Source organism: Rana temporaria, chromosome 11, assembly GCF_905171775.1.
Source record: "Rana temporaria chromosome 11, aRanTem1.1, whole genome shotgun sequence".
In the NCBI taxonomy this organism is placed as follows: Eukaryota; Metazoa; Chordata; class Amphibia; order Anura; family Ranidae; genus Rana; species Rana temporaria.
The window spans coordinates 5,849,656-5,862,985 of record NC_053499.1 but is presented as its reverse complement, the minus strand read 5'-3'; the positions used below and the strand labels follow the sequence as shown (position 1 = coordinate 5,862,985).

The following is a 13,330-nucleotide window of genomic DNA, read 5'->3' as shown; positions in this document are numbered from 1 at the left end:
TACCATAGCGAATAATAATTTGCTGTTGTAACATACCTGGGTGGGCTCCGTTCGCATTCTTTGCAACCTGATCCCACCTTAATTCGTAGCCTATTATTAGAGGCCCTGGCTCTAAGCGGGTGCTAAAAAAAAAAAAAAAAAAAAAAAAAAACCCCGCCACTGCAATTCATTTATCCGGCTAGGGCTCTCGTGCGCCCTTAATGGACGGGCTCTCTCTACGACTCTCGTGCGCCCTTAATGGATGGGCCAACCATGCCCAGATCAGGACTACTGGATGTATCCAAATTAAAATGGGTTGTAAAGGTTTATTTTCTAAATAGGTTCCTTTAAAAGCTAGTGCATTGTTGGTTCACTTACCTTTTCCTTCCATTTCCCTTCTAAATGTTTGTCTGAATTTCTCACTTCCTGTTTCTCCTCAGTAAGCTGTTCTGGCTGACTAACCACCGCTCGGATGATGGGGGCAAGCTTACTGAGGAGGAACAACAAGTGAGAAATTCAGACAAAAGAAAAATTTTGAAGGGAAATGGAAGGAAAAGGTAAGTGAACCAACAATACACTAGCTTAAAGCGGTTCTCCACCCTAAAGTGGAGTCCCGCTGATCCGAACCCTCCCCCCCTCCGGTGTCACATTTGACACCTTTCAGGGGGAGGGGGGTGCAGATACACGTCTAAAGACAGGTATTTGCACCCACTTCCGGCCCGGCATTCACAGGCAAAAGACGGGCATTCCGTCACATCCCGTCGCCCCCCCCGTTGTGTGCTGGGAACACTCGGCTCCCAGCACACAGCGGGAGCCAATCGGCGGGCGCGGCGCGACTTGCGCATGCGCTGTAGGGAACCGGGCAGTGAAGCCGCAGCGCTTCACTTCCTGGTTCCCTCAGCGTGGATGGCGGGGGGAGCAGCAGAGAGACGAGCGATCGCTCGTCCTCTGCTGCGATCGGCGCTGGACTCCAGGACAGGTAAGTGTCCTAATATTAAAGTCAGCAGCTGCAGTATTTGTAGCTGCTGGCTTTTAATATTTTTTTTCCCATGGCACATCCGCTTTAAAGAGGAACCTATTTAGAAAATAAAAAATTAACCTTTACAACCCCTTTAAAGCGGAGGTTTCATTCCAAAAAAAATAAAAAATTAAAATTAAAAGTCAGCAGCTACTAACACTGTAGCTGCTGACTTTTAATAAGGACACTTACCTGTCCTAGCCGCCAGCGATCTCGGTCCCCGCCGAGGCCGATCCTGGCAGCTCCAAGCGCCGCCATCCACAGTAAGGGAAACAGGCAGTGAAGTCGCTTTGTGAATGGGCCGGCTGCTTTCTGGGACACACACAGTTCCCAAAATGCAGCGCGCCCCATTCACAAGAAGACACCGAGTGTAGGAGGAGGAAGAGAATCCACCGGAGGATGAAGAGGCAGATTCGGCACTTCCGCATAGCAACAGCTATTTAGGGTAAGTAAAAACATTTTTTTTTTTTTTTTGGTGGAAAAAAATTCTCAGGTGGAAACTCCACTTTAAGTTTACACATCAAATTATCTAAAGCCAATATGAAACAGCAGCGCCATCTAGCAATACACTATGAGAACACCACCCTGCCTGTATCGTGTCTGCGTGAAGAGAGTGTGGAATGTCACACCAGGAATGTGTGATCAGGGAGCAAACATCAGCATCAGCGCTTCCTCTCCACCATGACACCTTCATTCACATCCTCCCCGTTATATATCTATCATTAACTGTACACCATGTGTATGTAAAATATTCATTCACAGCAGAGCAGCAGGAACCTAACCATCCTAAAATGCAATGGCCTTTTCGGTTAAGGCATACAGAATCAAAAAACAGGAAATTAAATGTATAAATGCATCAGGAATACTTACTCAGCTCCCCTGCGACTTCATCTAAACATATGCTGTTATTGACAGCCGGATTGGGGTAATCGGGGTACCGCGCAAGAAATTTCTGGCACAGCAAACCCAAGCTTTTTTCTTTGCGGCTCGGTAGTGTTTTTTCAAGTTCGTCTCCAGAAAACTGCTCCTGGAAAAGAAAGAATTGGTATGGTTAGATGTACGATTAAAACCACTACAACGCAACAATGCTTAAAGTCCAACTCTTGCAAGTAGGGTTGTCCCGATACCACTTTTTTGAGACCGAGTACAAGTACCGATACTTCTTTTCAAGTACTCGCCGATATCGAATACCGATACTTTTTTTAAATGTCATGTGACTTTTTTTTTTTTTTTTTTTACGCAATTTTTATTTTTCACAGTGATTTCTTTTTTTAAAGGGGGGGGGGGGGGGGGTAGTGGATTGTCAGTGTTTATTTTTTATTATTACATTTTATTTTTTAATTATTTATTACAATTTTTTTTTTCATTTTTCTTAATCAGTCCTGTTGGGGGGGAAGCAACACTGGGGAACAAGAAGGCACTGAGGAACAAAATGGCACGGGGGGAGAGAAGCACAGGGGAACAAGAAGGCACTGGGGGGAGAAGACAACACAGAGAAGACTAGCCAACTCCCCCCACCACCCGTTACCTGACTGCCCAGGTATCGGGTGAAGTATCGGGTGAAGTATCGGACCATCCCCCCCCCCCCCCCCCCCCCCCGAGTACAAGTACTTGGGAAATGCTCGGTATCGGGACATCCGTACTTGCAAGGTTTACAGTGATAGTTATTTTTTTTACTTGTACCTACAGGCAAGACTACAATAAGGCTTTTTTGTACGAGTACCAATACTTTTGGTCAAGTACTTGCCGATACAGTTTTACAATACTAGGCACTTTACAGGAGAAGGGAGTCACCGCTCCGGGTGGGTATGCTGAGCAATCAATAACTTCTCAGGAAATCAAGGGTGCCGGCAATGCACAAGGCAAACAGTAGAGGCTAGAAAATGGACAGCCGCACTCCAAAAAAACTTTTGGTTGTCTTTATTGTAAAACAAATGGAAAATGCACTACAAAATGCAGCAACAAATAGGGATAGCAGCCTACGCGTTTTACACTGTAGATCAGTGCTTAGCAGGGCTGGGACAGAAATTTGGCCCTGGACTTCATCCAGACTGGCCCACTTTGACAGGTCTCTCCCATGGCAGCCGGACAACTCCCACCCCCCCGGCCACCCAAGCCCCCTCTCCCCCTTCACTAGCCGTTCTACTTTATTAGAGTAGAACGGCTGGTACTCTTATAGGCAGTACCAGTGGGGAAGCCAGACATTATTTCACCCGGGGCAAAGAATCAGTTCGGTGCCCCCCTTATGGGACAAGATTAGGCAGAAGTGAGAAACTCACAGACCATAGCTGTGGAGTCAGCTGTCTGTCCCCTCCCCCATGCTCCTCTGTCATCCCCCCTGCTTCTTTGTTCCCCCCAGGTGAGTGCTGCGGGGGAGGGAGAGGAGGTGAGCACTGCGGGAAAGGAGAGACAGGAGCGGAGGGGGGGGGCGGTGGTCCACTGTCACTGAAGCTGGCCCACCGGGAAACTCCCTGTAGTCCCAATGGGCAGTCCATCCCTGGTGCTTAGCCATGACTAAGCACTGATCTATAGTGTGAAACGCGTAGGCTGCTATCCCTATTTTTTGCTGCATTTTGTAGTGCATTTTCCATTTGTTTTACAATAAAGACAACCAAAAGGCTTTTCTGCAGTGCGGCTGGCCATTTTCTAGCCTCTACTATACGCGTTACATGTGTTATTTCTAGCACTAAAATGCCTGAAATCTGCCTTCAGTGTGAAAGGGGTCTAACCCCTAACCTTTAACCCCTTAAAAAAAAACACACACACACACACACACACACACACACACACACACACACAGTAAATAATAAAAGTGGACGAAAAAGCTGAAAATCTTATATTTTTCTCTGTTGGCTAATGAAAAGGAAAAAAAAAAAACACACACACACACAACAAAGCTCAAAATGCAGCCTGAAGGGAGCAAGAAGGAAAATAAACACACGACCCTTGCATGCCGCGTGGGCCTTTGCGCCCATGTGTATGAGCCCTAAAGAATAAAAAGAAAAAAAGCCAACTTAGTCAACTGCCTGTGTGGTGTTTGGGGAAAAAAAAAAAAAAAAGTCTCCTGCAGGCTGTATGGCTCTCTGCATCTGTGTGAATCAGCCCTTACCACCCAAAAATGTAATAAAATGTATAAATAAATAAAACAAAACTGCAAAAAAAAAAAAAAAAAAGGGTAGAGAGGGACAGATGGAGAAGCAGGATCGTCAGTAAACCTAGAATGAGCCGCCCCATGTAACAAGAACATCAGAGCTGCCAAACGACTTGACACGAGGGGCTGAAAAGGGCGACAAAGCCTAAGAATCTCAGTCTCAGCGGGGCGCCTTTCAGGTGTCGGGAAAGTGTGACTTATCAACAAGATTGATTCCTGGAATGGTGCAAAGGCAGCGTGTTCCCTCTACAGGTGCAGGATTTGCCATTTAGAGGTCTATTGTCCATAGCTACGAATAAACTCTAAACGCTCCATTTACATCTGAACTGCAATTCCAGAAAAACAACTAAAAATATAAATACACGTAGGTAGTATTAATGAGGTTCCCAGCCCTGGATTAGTTCCAGAAAAGTAAAATAAAAGTCAGGAGCTGCTCATAATCAGCATGCCGAGGCTGGTCAGGTTTGAACCAAGAAAAAGGTTGCTTGTGTAAACCAATCGGGAGTTTTTCTACCTGTGCCAATCACTGGCAGGTAATGATGAGGGGGGGGGGTAGAGTGCAAAACACAGCACAACTCCCCGACTCCCACCGAATAATCATTAAGCAGCAGGGTGGGGCACAGATTAATGGCTCTGGTTTAGAAAACCAGATAACTTGCCACGTGCTCTCCAGAAGATTTACCCCCCTCCCACCTTCAACCCAGGCCATTTTTTGCGACACGGCACTCTGTTACTTTAACTAACAATTACACAGTCATGCAATGATGTACACACATACAAATTTTGTCCCCACCCCCCTACAAATAGAGCTTTCTTTTGGTGTTATTTGATCACCACTGTGTGCGTTTTTGTACTATAAAAGAAAAAAAATAATAATAATAATAATAATAATAATAACAATAACAACCAACAATTTTGAAAAATAAATAAATAAAAATAAAAAAAAGGGGAGCTGGTCAGAGACTGCAGACCTGATACAAGAGCTGGTCAGAGACTGCAGACCTGATACAAGAGCTGGTCAGAGACTGCAGACCTGATACAAGAGCTGCTTTCTTGAGGTTTTCTTGCACTAAAAAGGTGGCAATGACCAACAATAAAATTCATATTACATTTAAATGTTGAATATAATACAAATATATATATATATATATATATATATATATATATATATATATATATATATATATATATATATATATATATATATATATATATATATAGTGCTGTCAGTTAAACGCGTTATTAACGGCGTTAACACAAACCCATTTTAACGCTGTAAATTTTTTTATCGCGCGATTAACGAGGTTCACCCTTTAAAACATTTTTTTTTTGTCAGCACGTACCTCTTAACCCTTTCACGCCAACGGGACGCATATATGCGTCCTCGGCGTTCGGGGGTTATACCAGGCATCATCCCGGTACCGTTGTTTAGAGCGGGCAATCGGCTATCCAAACATAACAACCAATGCGGCTAAAAGCCGCTCGGTTGTTATGCCGGAGGAGCGGGAGGGGACATCCCCCCCCCCCCTCCCACCGCCTTTCACCGCTCTGACCGGGCCTCCCGTCCCACCGGGAGACCCGATCCTCCATCCGCCGCGTTCTGTGTTCAGGCAGAGACTGACACTAAGCCGTAAATGGCTTTGATTCAGTCTCCGCATTGAAACCACGGAAGCGGCGTCATGACGTCACTTCCGGGTTTCTCGGCTGCCAATGGCGCCGGATTTAAAAAAGTACATAGTATTCAGAATCGCCGTTTTCGGCGATCTGAATACTTTGAAGTGCAAAGGAGGGCTCGGAGGTCTTTTAGACCCCGATCCCTCCATAAAGAGTACCTGTCACCACCTATTGCTGTCACAAGGGATGTTTACATTCCTTGTGACAGCAATAAAAGTGATCAAAATGTAAAAAAATAAAAAAAAAAACACAATTTAATATTATAAAAAAAATAATAATAAGAAAACAAAAAAAAAAAAAAAATGTTTTAAAGGGTGAACCTCCTTAATCGCGCGATTAATCGTGAGTTAACTATGACATTAATGCGATTAATCGCGATTAGAAATTTTAATTGCTTGACAGCACTAATATATATATATATATATATATATATATATATATATATATATATATATATATATATATATATATACACACACACACACACACACATACATACATACCTCATTTTCGCCACCAAAATTTCCATTCGGTGCACCCCTAATAATATTTAATAATAATATGACTATGTGGTTGCTGTGAACCTTGCACCCAACCCACCTAGAACAGCGTCAGATATGAATAATTTTGTGCACACACCATAAGTGTCAGAGATGTAGTATAATATATCCCCCCCCCTCTTTGCAGCAATAGGTTAGGGTGCTTGAAAAGCAGTCATGCCTCAGACTGACGTACCATTGCATCAGAATGGTTCAGCTCGCACAACAAGCTTTCCAACTTGTATAGATAAAAATGTGCAATGTCATGACAGGTTCTCTTTAAACCCGTACAGTTGGCATTCACTGTACCTCCAGCATCTCCCGCTCTCGGTTCCGGATTTCAGGACTGGCTGCACTGATCAGCATCTTCAGGTTTGCGGTCGGGGTCCACGGGTCGTTGTTATTAGTCTCTGGTGGTTTGGTCGGCGTCTTTAGGGTGGTAGTCGCACATTGCAGCTCTGATAACACCAACGTCGGCTGCTTTGATGGGGTGCGCAAAACTCTTTTGTTTAAGTGCAAAATTGAATTTTCCTGGAAGGAAGAAAACATTGCATTAATTGTCAGCGTTCTGTGTGTATCGCCCCGGGTGGGGGGGGGGGGGGGGGGGATATCAGGAACATTATTTGTACTCACTTTCTGAGCTTCCTCCATATTGGATGTGTTTGTTGTTTTCCTCACAGTAATGTGTATATCTTCACATACGGGCCCTGGAAGAGAAAAAAAAAAAATTATTATAAACATACAAAGAGAGGATCTGCCCTACAGTGATATAGTGAAAAGTATATACATTTTTTTTTTATTGGAAAACGGCCTAAAAGCTGCCCATATATTTTCACTGAATAGGCAGAAGTCAGAGCCATGGTTAGCCAAGTTGGCACCACCCAGATCTCCCATTTAAAAACAAAAAAAAAAAAAAGTAGCCAGGCAGAAAATTCTAGGCTTAACAGTCACTGTAGGCAAGAAGAAGTGACCACGTTTTGGGTATTCTGACAGCTGCGGCTCTTTGATAGTCAGGAAGTCCAGGAACCAGTGTACCGGAACCCTTGGAATTCCTCCTGAGATTGCTAGATTGAGGAGAAAGCAGTGGTAGATTGAAATCCTGTTAACCCTTGCTGGCTCACCAGCACAAAGGGCCACCTCGACTGCGCAAGGGGCCGCCCCGACCCTCGCCACCACAACCTTGCAAGGGGCCTCCCCGATGCCCGATCGTACATAGGGTTGCCCCGACCCTCGCCGCCCCAACCTTGCAAGGGGGTTGTACCGACTGCGCAAGGGGCCCCCCGATGCCCACTCGCACATGGGACTGCCCCGACCCTCGTCGCCCCAACCTTGCAAGGGGTCGCCCCGATGCCCACTCGCACATGGGGCTGCCCCGACCCTCACCGCCCCAACCTTGCAAGAAGTCACCCCGACTGCGCAAGGGGTCACCCTGATGCCCACTCGCACATGGGGCTTCCCCGACCCTCGCCGCACCAACCTTGCAAGGGGTCGCACCGACTGCGCAAGGGGTCGCCCTGATGCCCGCTCACACAAGGGGTTGCCCGGATCATGGACGAAAACCTCATACTGTTAGAATTCTGTTCCTTTGAAGAAAGGCCATCGATTTAACCCCACCAACGATTAGAAAAGGAAATGTTCGTAAAATGAAAAATTTGGGAAAAAACTTTTATAAGTGTTTGGCCTCTTCATTTCCTTTTGCAAACCTCCCCCGCCATCCTGGAAGCTGGTCAAGCGAAGGAAAGTCAGAGGAACGGTCTTTGTTGCAACTTCCTTCTACCCTTTGAAGTTCCGTGTACACTACAGCTTAGGTCTGCTGTGCGGGTTGTGACAGATCACATGACATCATGCAGACTGGAACCCCGCTGCTCCAGCGCTTAGTCAAGGTTTAGGGTTGGGAGTTCGCTCTTAGGAATGCAGGAAGGGTGAGGAAATAACGAGATCAGCAAAATGCAATTTGCAGGAACATCTCTTCCTTGTGGAACAAACCAACGTTCCTCCTTCAATAGTGAGGGATAGTCCATAGCATTCTGCTCAATGAAAAAGCAAGGCCCATTAGGGAAGAAGTTAATGGCATCTTGGCGATTCCACCACTGGCAAGGCGTTGACAGTGTAACATGCACCTTATGCTGGTCATACATGGCTGGAATTTCTCCGGAAGTGCTGAAATTTGAGTTGGCACCACCCAGCTCAACAAAGGAGTCACTGGGTATTCAGGCTGCTACAGGTGCCAAGGCCGTCTAAAAAAACAATAAGTCGGCAGGGTATTTAGCAATGATGGAGGAACCGAGAGATCATACACAACATGTATGGCTAGCCTGAAGCTGACCATGGATGGGGGAAAAATAAAAAAATTGGCCGATTCAGCAGGGACTGACCAAATTTGGATCCATATGTGACTGTGCCTTGGTGTCCCCCCCCGGTCACCACAACTGGTGTCCCCATTCGAAGATTTTCATTTCCCCTCTATTACTTTTCTGGGGACAACACAAAATGTGGGATTTTCTTTTAATAGTAAACAGGACAAATAGAGAGGGTGAGTCTCCTTATGGGGGGGGTACAATCCATCCTCAATGTATGTACACAGTAAAAACGTCAGGACATACATATCGATTACTGTGTACTCACACATTCCATGGGACCTTGGTGAATACTGGGACCTTCATTCTATGGGACCTTGGTGAATACTGGGACCTTCATAAACCCTGATGGATGATGGGGGTAGACCTGACCTATGTGTACAATGGGTGGAGACTAAACACGCGCAAATATAAGTATACAATGTTTTAATTTACACCGATTCCTATAGATGTGTACATTGTATATACCAGAGGGAGATGACCTGTGTGCACTCCGGAAAGAAAGAGGAAAGAAAGAGGAAAAAAAAACGAAAGAGGAAAAAAAAACGAAAGAGGAAAAAAATCAATAAAAAAAAAAAAAAACGAAAGAGAAAGGAAAAAAAAAAAAAAAAAACGAAAGAGAAAAAAAAAAAAAAACCAACGAACGAACGAGGAAAAAAAAGAAAAAAGAAAAAAAAAAAAAAAAAACGAAAGAGAAAGGAGGAAAGAGGAAAAAAAAAACGAAGAAAAAAACAAAAAAGGAAAAAAACGAAAGAAGAGAAAGAGGAAAAAAAACAAAAGGAGGAAGAAAAAAAAGAAAAAAGCAAGAGAGGGAAAAAAAACGAAAGACAAAATATATATATAATAAAGATGTCTCTCTCTCTCTCTCAGAAAGAAGAGGGGGAAAAAAATAAAAAAAATAAAAAGGGAGGGAAGGAAAGAGATCCATCTCTATCAGAGTCTCAGTGTAGGGGCGGGGCCTGCACATATAGGGGCTGGTCGTCACCAAAGTAACTTTATCTCTAATATACAAAGTTGTGAAGGTGAAGTGAAGGGGAGCAACACAGAAAAAAAAGAGAAGGGGGGAGGAAGAGGTAAAGGGCCCAAATAATCGTCATGATGACTGCGTCAAATGACCGGAAAGTTATTGCCTCACTTTTATACAGACTGACGCAATTTGTTGGACCGTGTATGGCAAGATTGTGAGAAGTTTAAAGCAGGCCATACACGGTCGAATTTCGAACAAATTTTCTTTTCAAAAATCAGAAAGGTTTTTTTTTTTTTGTGATCCGATGATGCCATCACTGATTTTCGAAATTCGGCCGACCAAGCCTTCATGTTCCCGGGAATAGCCTTTTCTCTCCCCGGGAATAGCCTTTTCTCTCCCCCGGGAATATCCTTTTCTCTCCCGGGAATATTCTTTTCTTGCACATGCGCATTTTTTTTCTCTATTATATTTCTCGCACGATTCTCCCATCATTGATCAGAAAATCATTTGTTTTTCAAAAAGTTTCCAACATGTCGTATTCCTCAAATTTGATGGCCGCGCGAAAATCGGCTGTTGCTGCAGCGCACCAACGGTGCGAAATTCGTACGAAAATTCTTTAAAATTGAATTTTCTAAAGAAAATTCTTTCGAAAATCGAACCGTGTATGGCCGCCTTTAGTCAATTTCAATCACTTACAGCCAAAAGCGTCTCACGAATGATCAAGCACACCCAGCCCCGCCTACTACCAACAGCCAATCATTTCTTAGATTGAACAGGAAGTATGGTTGGTAGATTGTTATTTATTAGTTCGGTCCTTTTTGTATTGGGGATTTGGCTGGAAGTAGGAAAATGATTGTGTGTCCCCAGCAGTAGAAGTGATAGAGTACAACGTACATAACACCGGAGGGGGCGGAGTCAGGTACATACCACCGGAGGGGGCGGAGTCTGGTGTGATCTATATGGACAGAGCACAGACTTTCCCTCCAACATATCTGATTGGCCGTCTATGGAGCGGCTAAAAGGTTTATATCATGTATCCGTGTATGTATGATCCAATCATATATATTGGTAACAGACCTATCAAATCTATGCAGCCAATCAAGTAAATGCAATGTATCAGAGTTTCCTCGGGAAGGCAGACCAGTACATACAATGTATCAGAGTTTCCTCGGGAAGGCGGACCAGTACATACAATGTATCAGAGTTTCCTCGGGAAGGCGGACCAGGACATACAATGTATCAGAGATATCGATGGAAGGCGGGGCTATTTTAGTACATACAATGTATCTATAACAGTATAAAAGTTATGTATTGTATATCAGAGTACTGAATGTATACATTGTATTATATACCAGAGCTCTATACAATCTATCAGAACATCTATGGAAAGTTTACATGTACAATGTACCTAGGAGAATATACAGTATACAATGTACCTAGGAGAATATACAATGTACCTAGGAGAATATACAGTATACAATGTACCTAGGAGAATATACAATGTACCTAGGAGAATATACAGTATACAATGTATCTAGGAGAATATACAACGTATCTAGGAGAATATACAGTATACAATGTATCTAGGAGAATATACAATGTATCTAGGAGAATATACAACGTATGTATTGCTAGCGCAATGACCTCATCGATTGGTAATAGGTCACATCTATGAAGCCAATGATTCTTATGCAATCAGAATATCGGGGGAGGAGCTATCCAAGTACATACAACGTATGATTCGGAGGATGGAGGTGATACATTGATGGTATTGAATGTATACATTGTATTTATGAGAGCGCCAAGTCTATATAATGTGTCAGAGCGTCTATTGGAATTCCTATGTACAGTATACCAAGTAACTAAATGTATTTACAATGTATCAATCTACTGTTATGTGTATATAGTACTATGCAAATCGATCAATATGTGCATGCACAACGTATCGATCTATCGGTATGCGGATCGATCTGTAGGCGTATACAATGTATCGATCTAGTGGTATGTGTGTATACACAATGTATCGATCGGTATGTATATACAATGTATCGATCTATTAGTATGTATCAATCTATCGGTATGTGTATACAATGTATCAAATGAAAATATATATATATATATCACACACACAATGTATCGATCTATCGGTATGTGTACAATGTATCGATCGGTGTGTATACACACAATGTATCGATCTATCGGTATGTGTATACAATGTATCAATCTGTATATATACACAATGTATCGATCGGTATGTATACACACAATGTATCGATCGGCATGTATACACACAATGTATCGATCGGTATGTATACACACAATGTATCGATCGGTGTGTATATACACAATGTATCGATCTATCGGTATGTGTATACAATGTATCAATCTGTGTATATATACACAATGTATCGATCGGTATGTATATACACAATGTATCGATCGGTATGTATATATACAATGTATCGATCGGTATGTATATACAGACACACACACACACAATGTATCAATCGGTATGTATACAATGTATCGATCGGTATGTATATATACACACACAATGTATCGATCTATCGGTATGTGTATACAATGTATCAATCTGTATATATATATATATATATATATACACACAATGTATCGATCGGTATGTATATATACAATGTATCGATCGGTATGTATATACACAATGTATCGATCGGTATGTATATACACAATGTATCGATCGGTATGTATATACACAATGTATCGATCGGTATGTATATATGATGGTGTAATTATCAGAACGGATCCTTCACCTCTCCCGGGTGTCTCCTACCCGGATCGGGTCATTCCTCCTCCTCTCCAGCCGGCGGGTGACGGTGTGATCCGGATTCAGGGTCACCTGATTGGCCCGGTGGGGTGACGTGGACGGGAAGACAGCCGGGTGGGGTGATGCCGGTTAGACGGTTCGGCGGGATCGGGCGCACGGAGTGACCCGGGTGGGGGGGTGCTCGGGGACGGTGGTGTGACCCGGTGGGGTGCAGGATTGGCGGGTGACCCGGTTCGGGTGTCACAATCGCCCAGTTTCTGCTTTCGGGCGCCAAACTGCTCAGAGTATTTTTTTCAATTTCCCACTTATCTGCAAAAAACGCAGGGAGCCAATCGGAGAAGAGTCGCTCATCCAAGCTGGCCAATCGGAAGAGAAGGTCAGCCCGAGGGGCGGGGCGCGGGAACGCAGTGACCTATGTGTGTACTTTGTACTGGAGGGAGATTTATTACACTGAGCCGAGTGTCTGATCGGTTATTGGGGGACTACAAGTCCCAGCAGTCCATGGACTTATATCATATATGTAATATTTATTATAATGTGTTCATCTACAACTACTAAATGTTATCTACATATATCATACTTGTATTATATTCATTACTGGGGGGACTACAACTCCCAGCACTCCATATAACTACATATATTATAGTATATTCATCACTGGGAGGACTACAACTCCCAGCACTCCATGGACCTACATATATCATCCATATATTATAGTCTATTCATCACTGGGGGGACTACAACTCCCAGCACTCCATGGACCTACATATGCCATCCATATACTATGGTATATTTATCACTGGGGGGACTACAACTCCCAGCACTCCATATACCTACATATA

The 13,330-nt window shown here is 43.6% G+C and overlaps 1 protein-coding gene across 1 annotated transcript in view; it reads right to left on the bottom strand.

The window, feature by feature from the left end:
* Positions 1–12,799, bottom strand: part of E2F8 (E2F transcription factor 8) — a 28,930-nt gene extending 16,131 nt beyond the window's left edge. Inside the window, exons 1-4 of the mRNA XM_040327925.1 lie at positions 12,475–12,799; positions 6,995–7,068; positions 6,671–6,892; positions 1,868–2,024 (exon numbers count right to left, since the gene is read on the bottom strand). Coding sequence (XP_040183859.1) covers positions 1,868–2,024; positions 6,671–6,892; positions 6,995–7,012 — 397 coding nt within the window. The 5' untranslated portion in view covers positions 7,013–7,068; positions 12,475–12,799. The remainder of the gene's footprint in view (positions 1–1,867; positions 2,025–6,670; positions 6,893–6,994; positions 7,069–12,474) is intronic.
* Between the last annotated feature and the right edge of the window lie 531 nt (positions 12,800–13,330).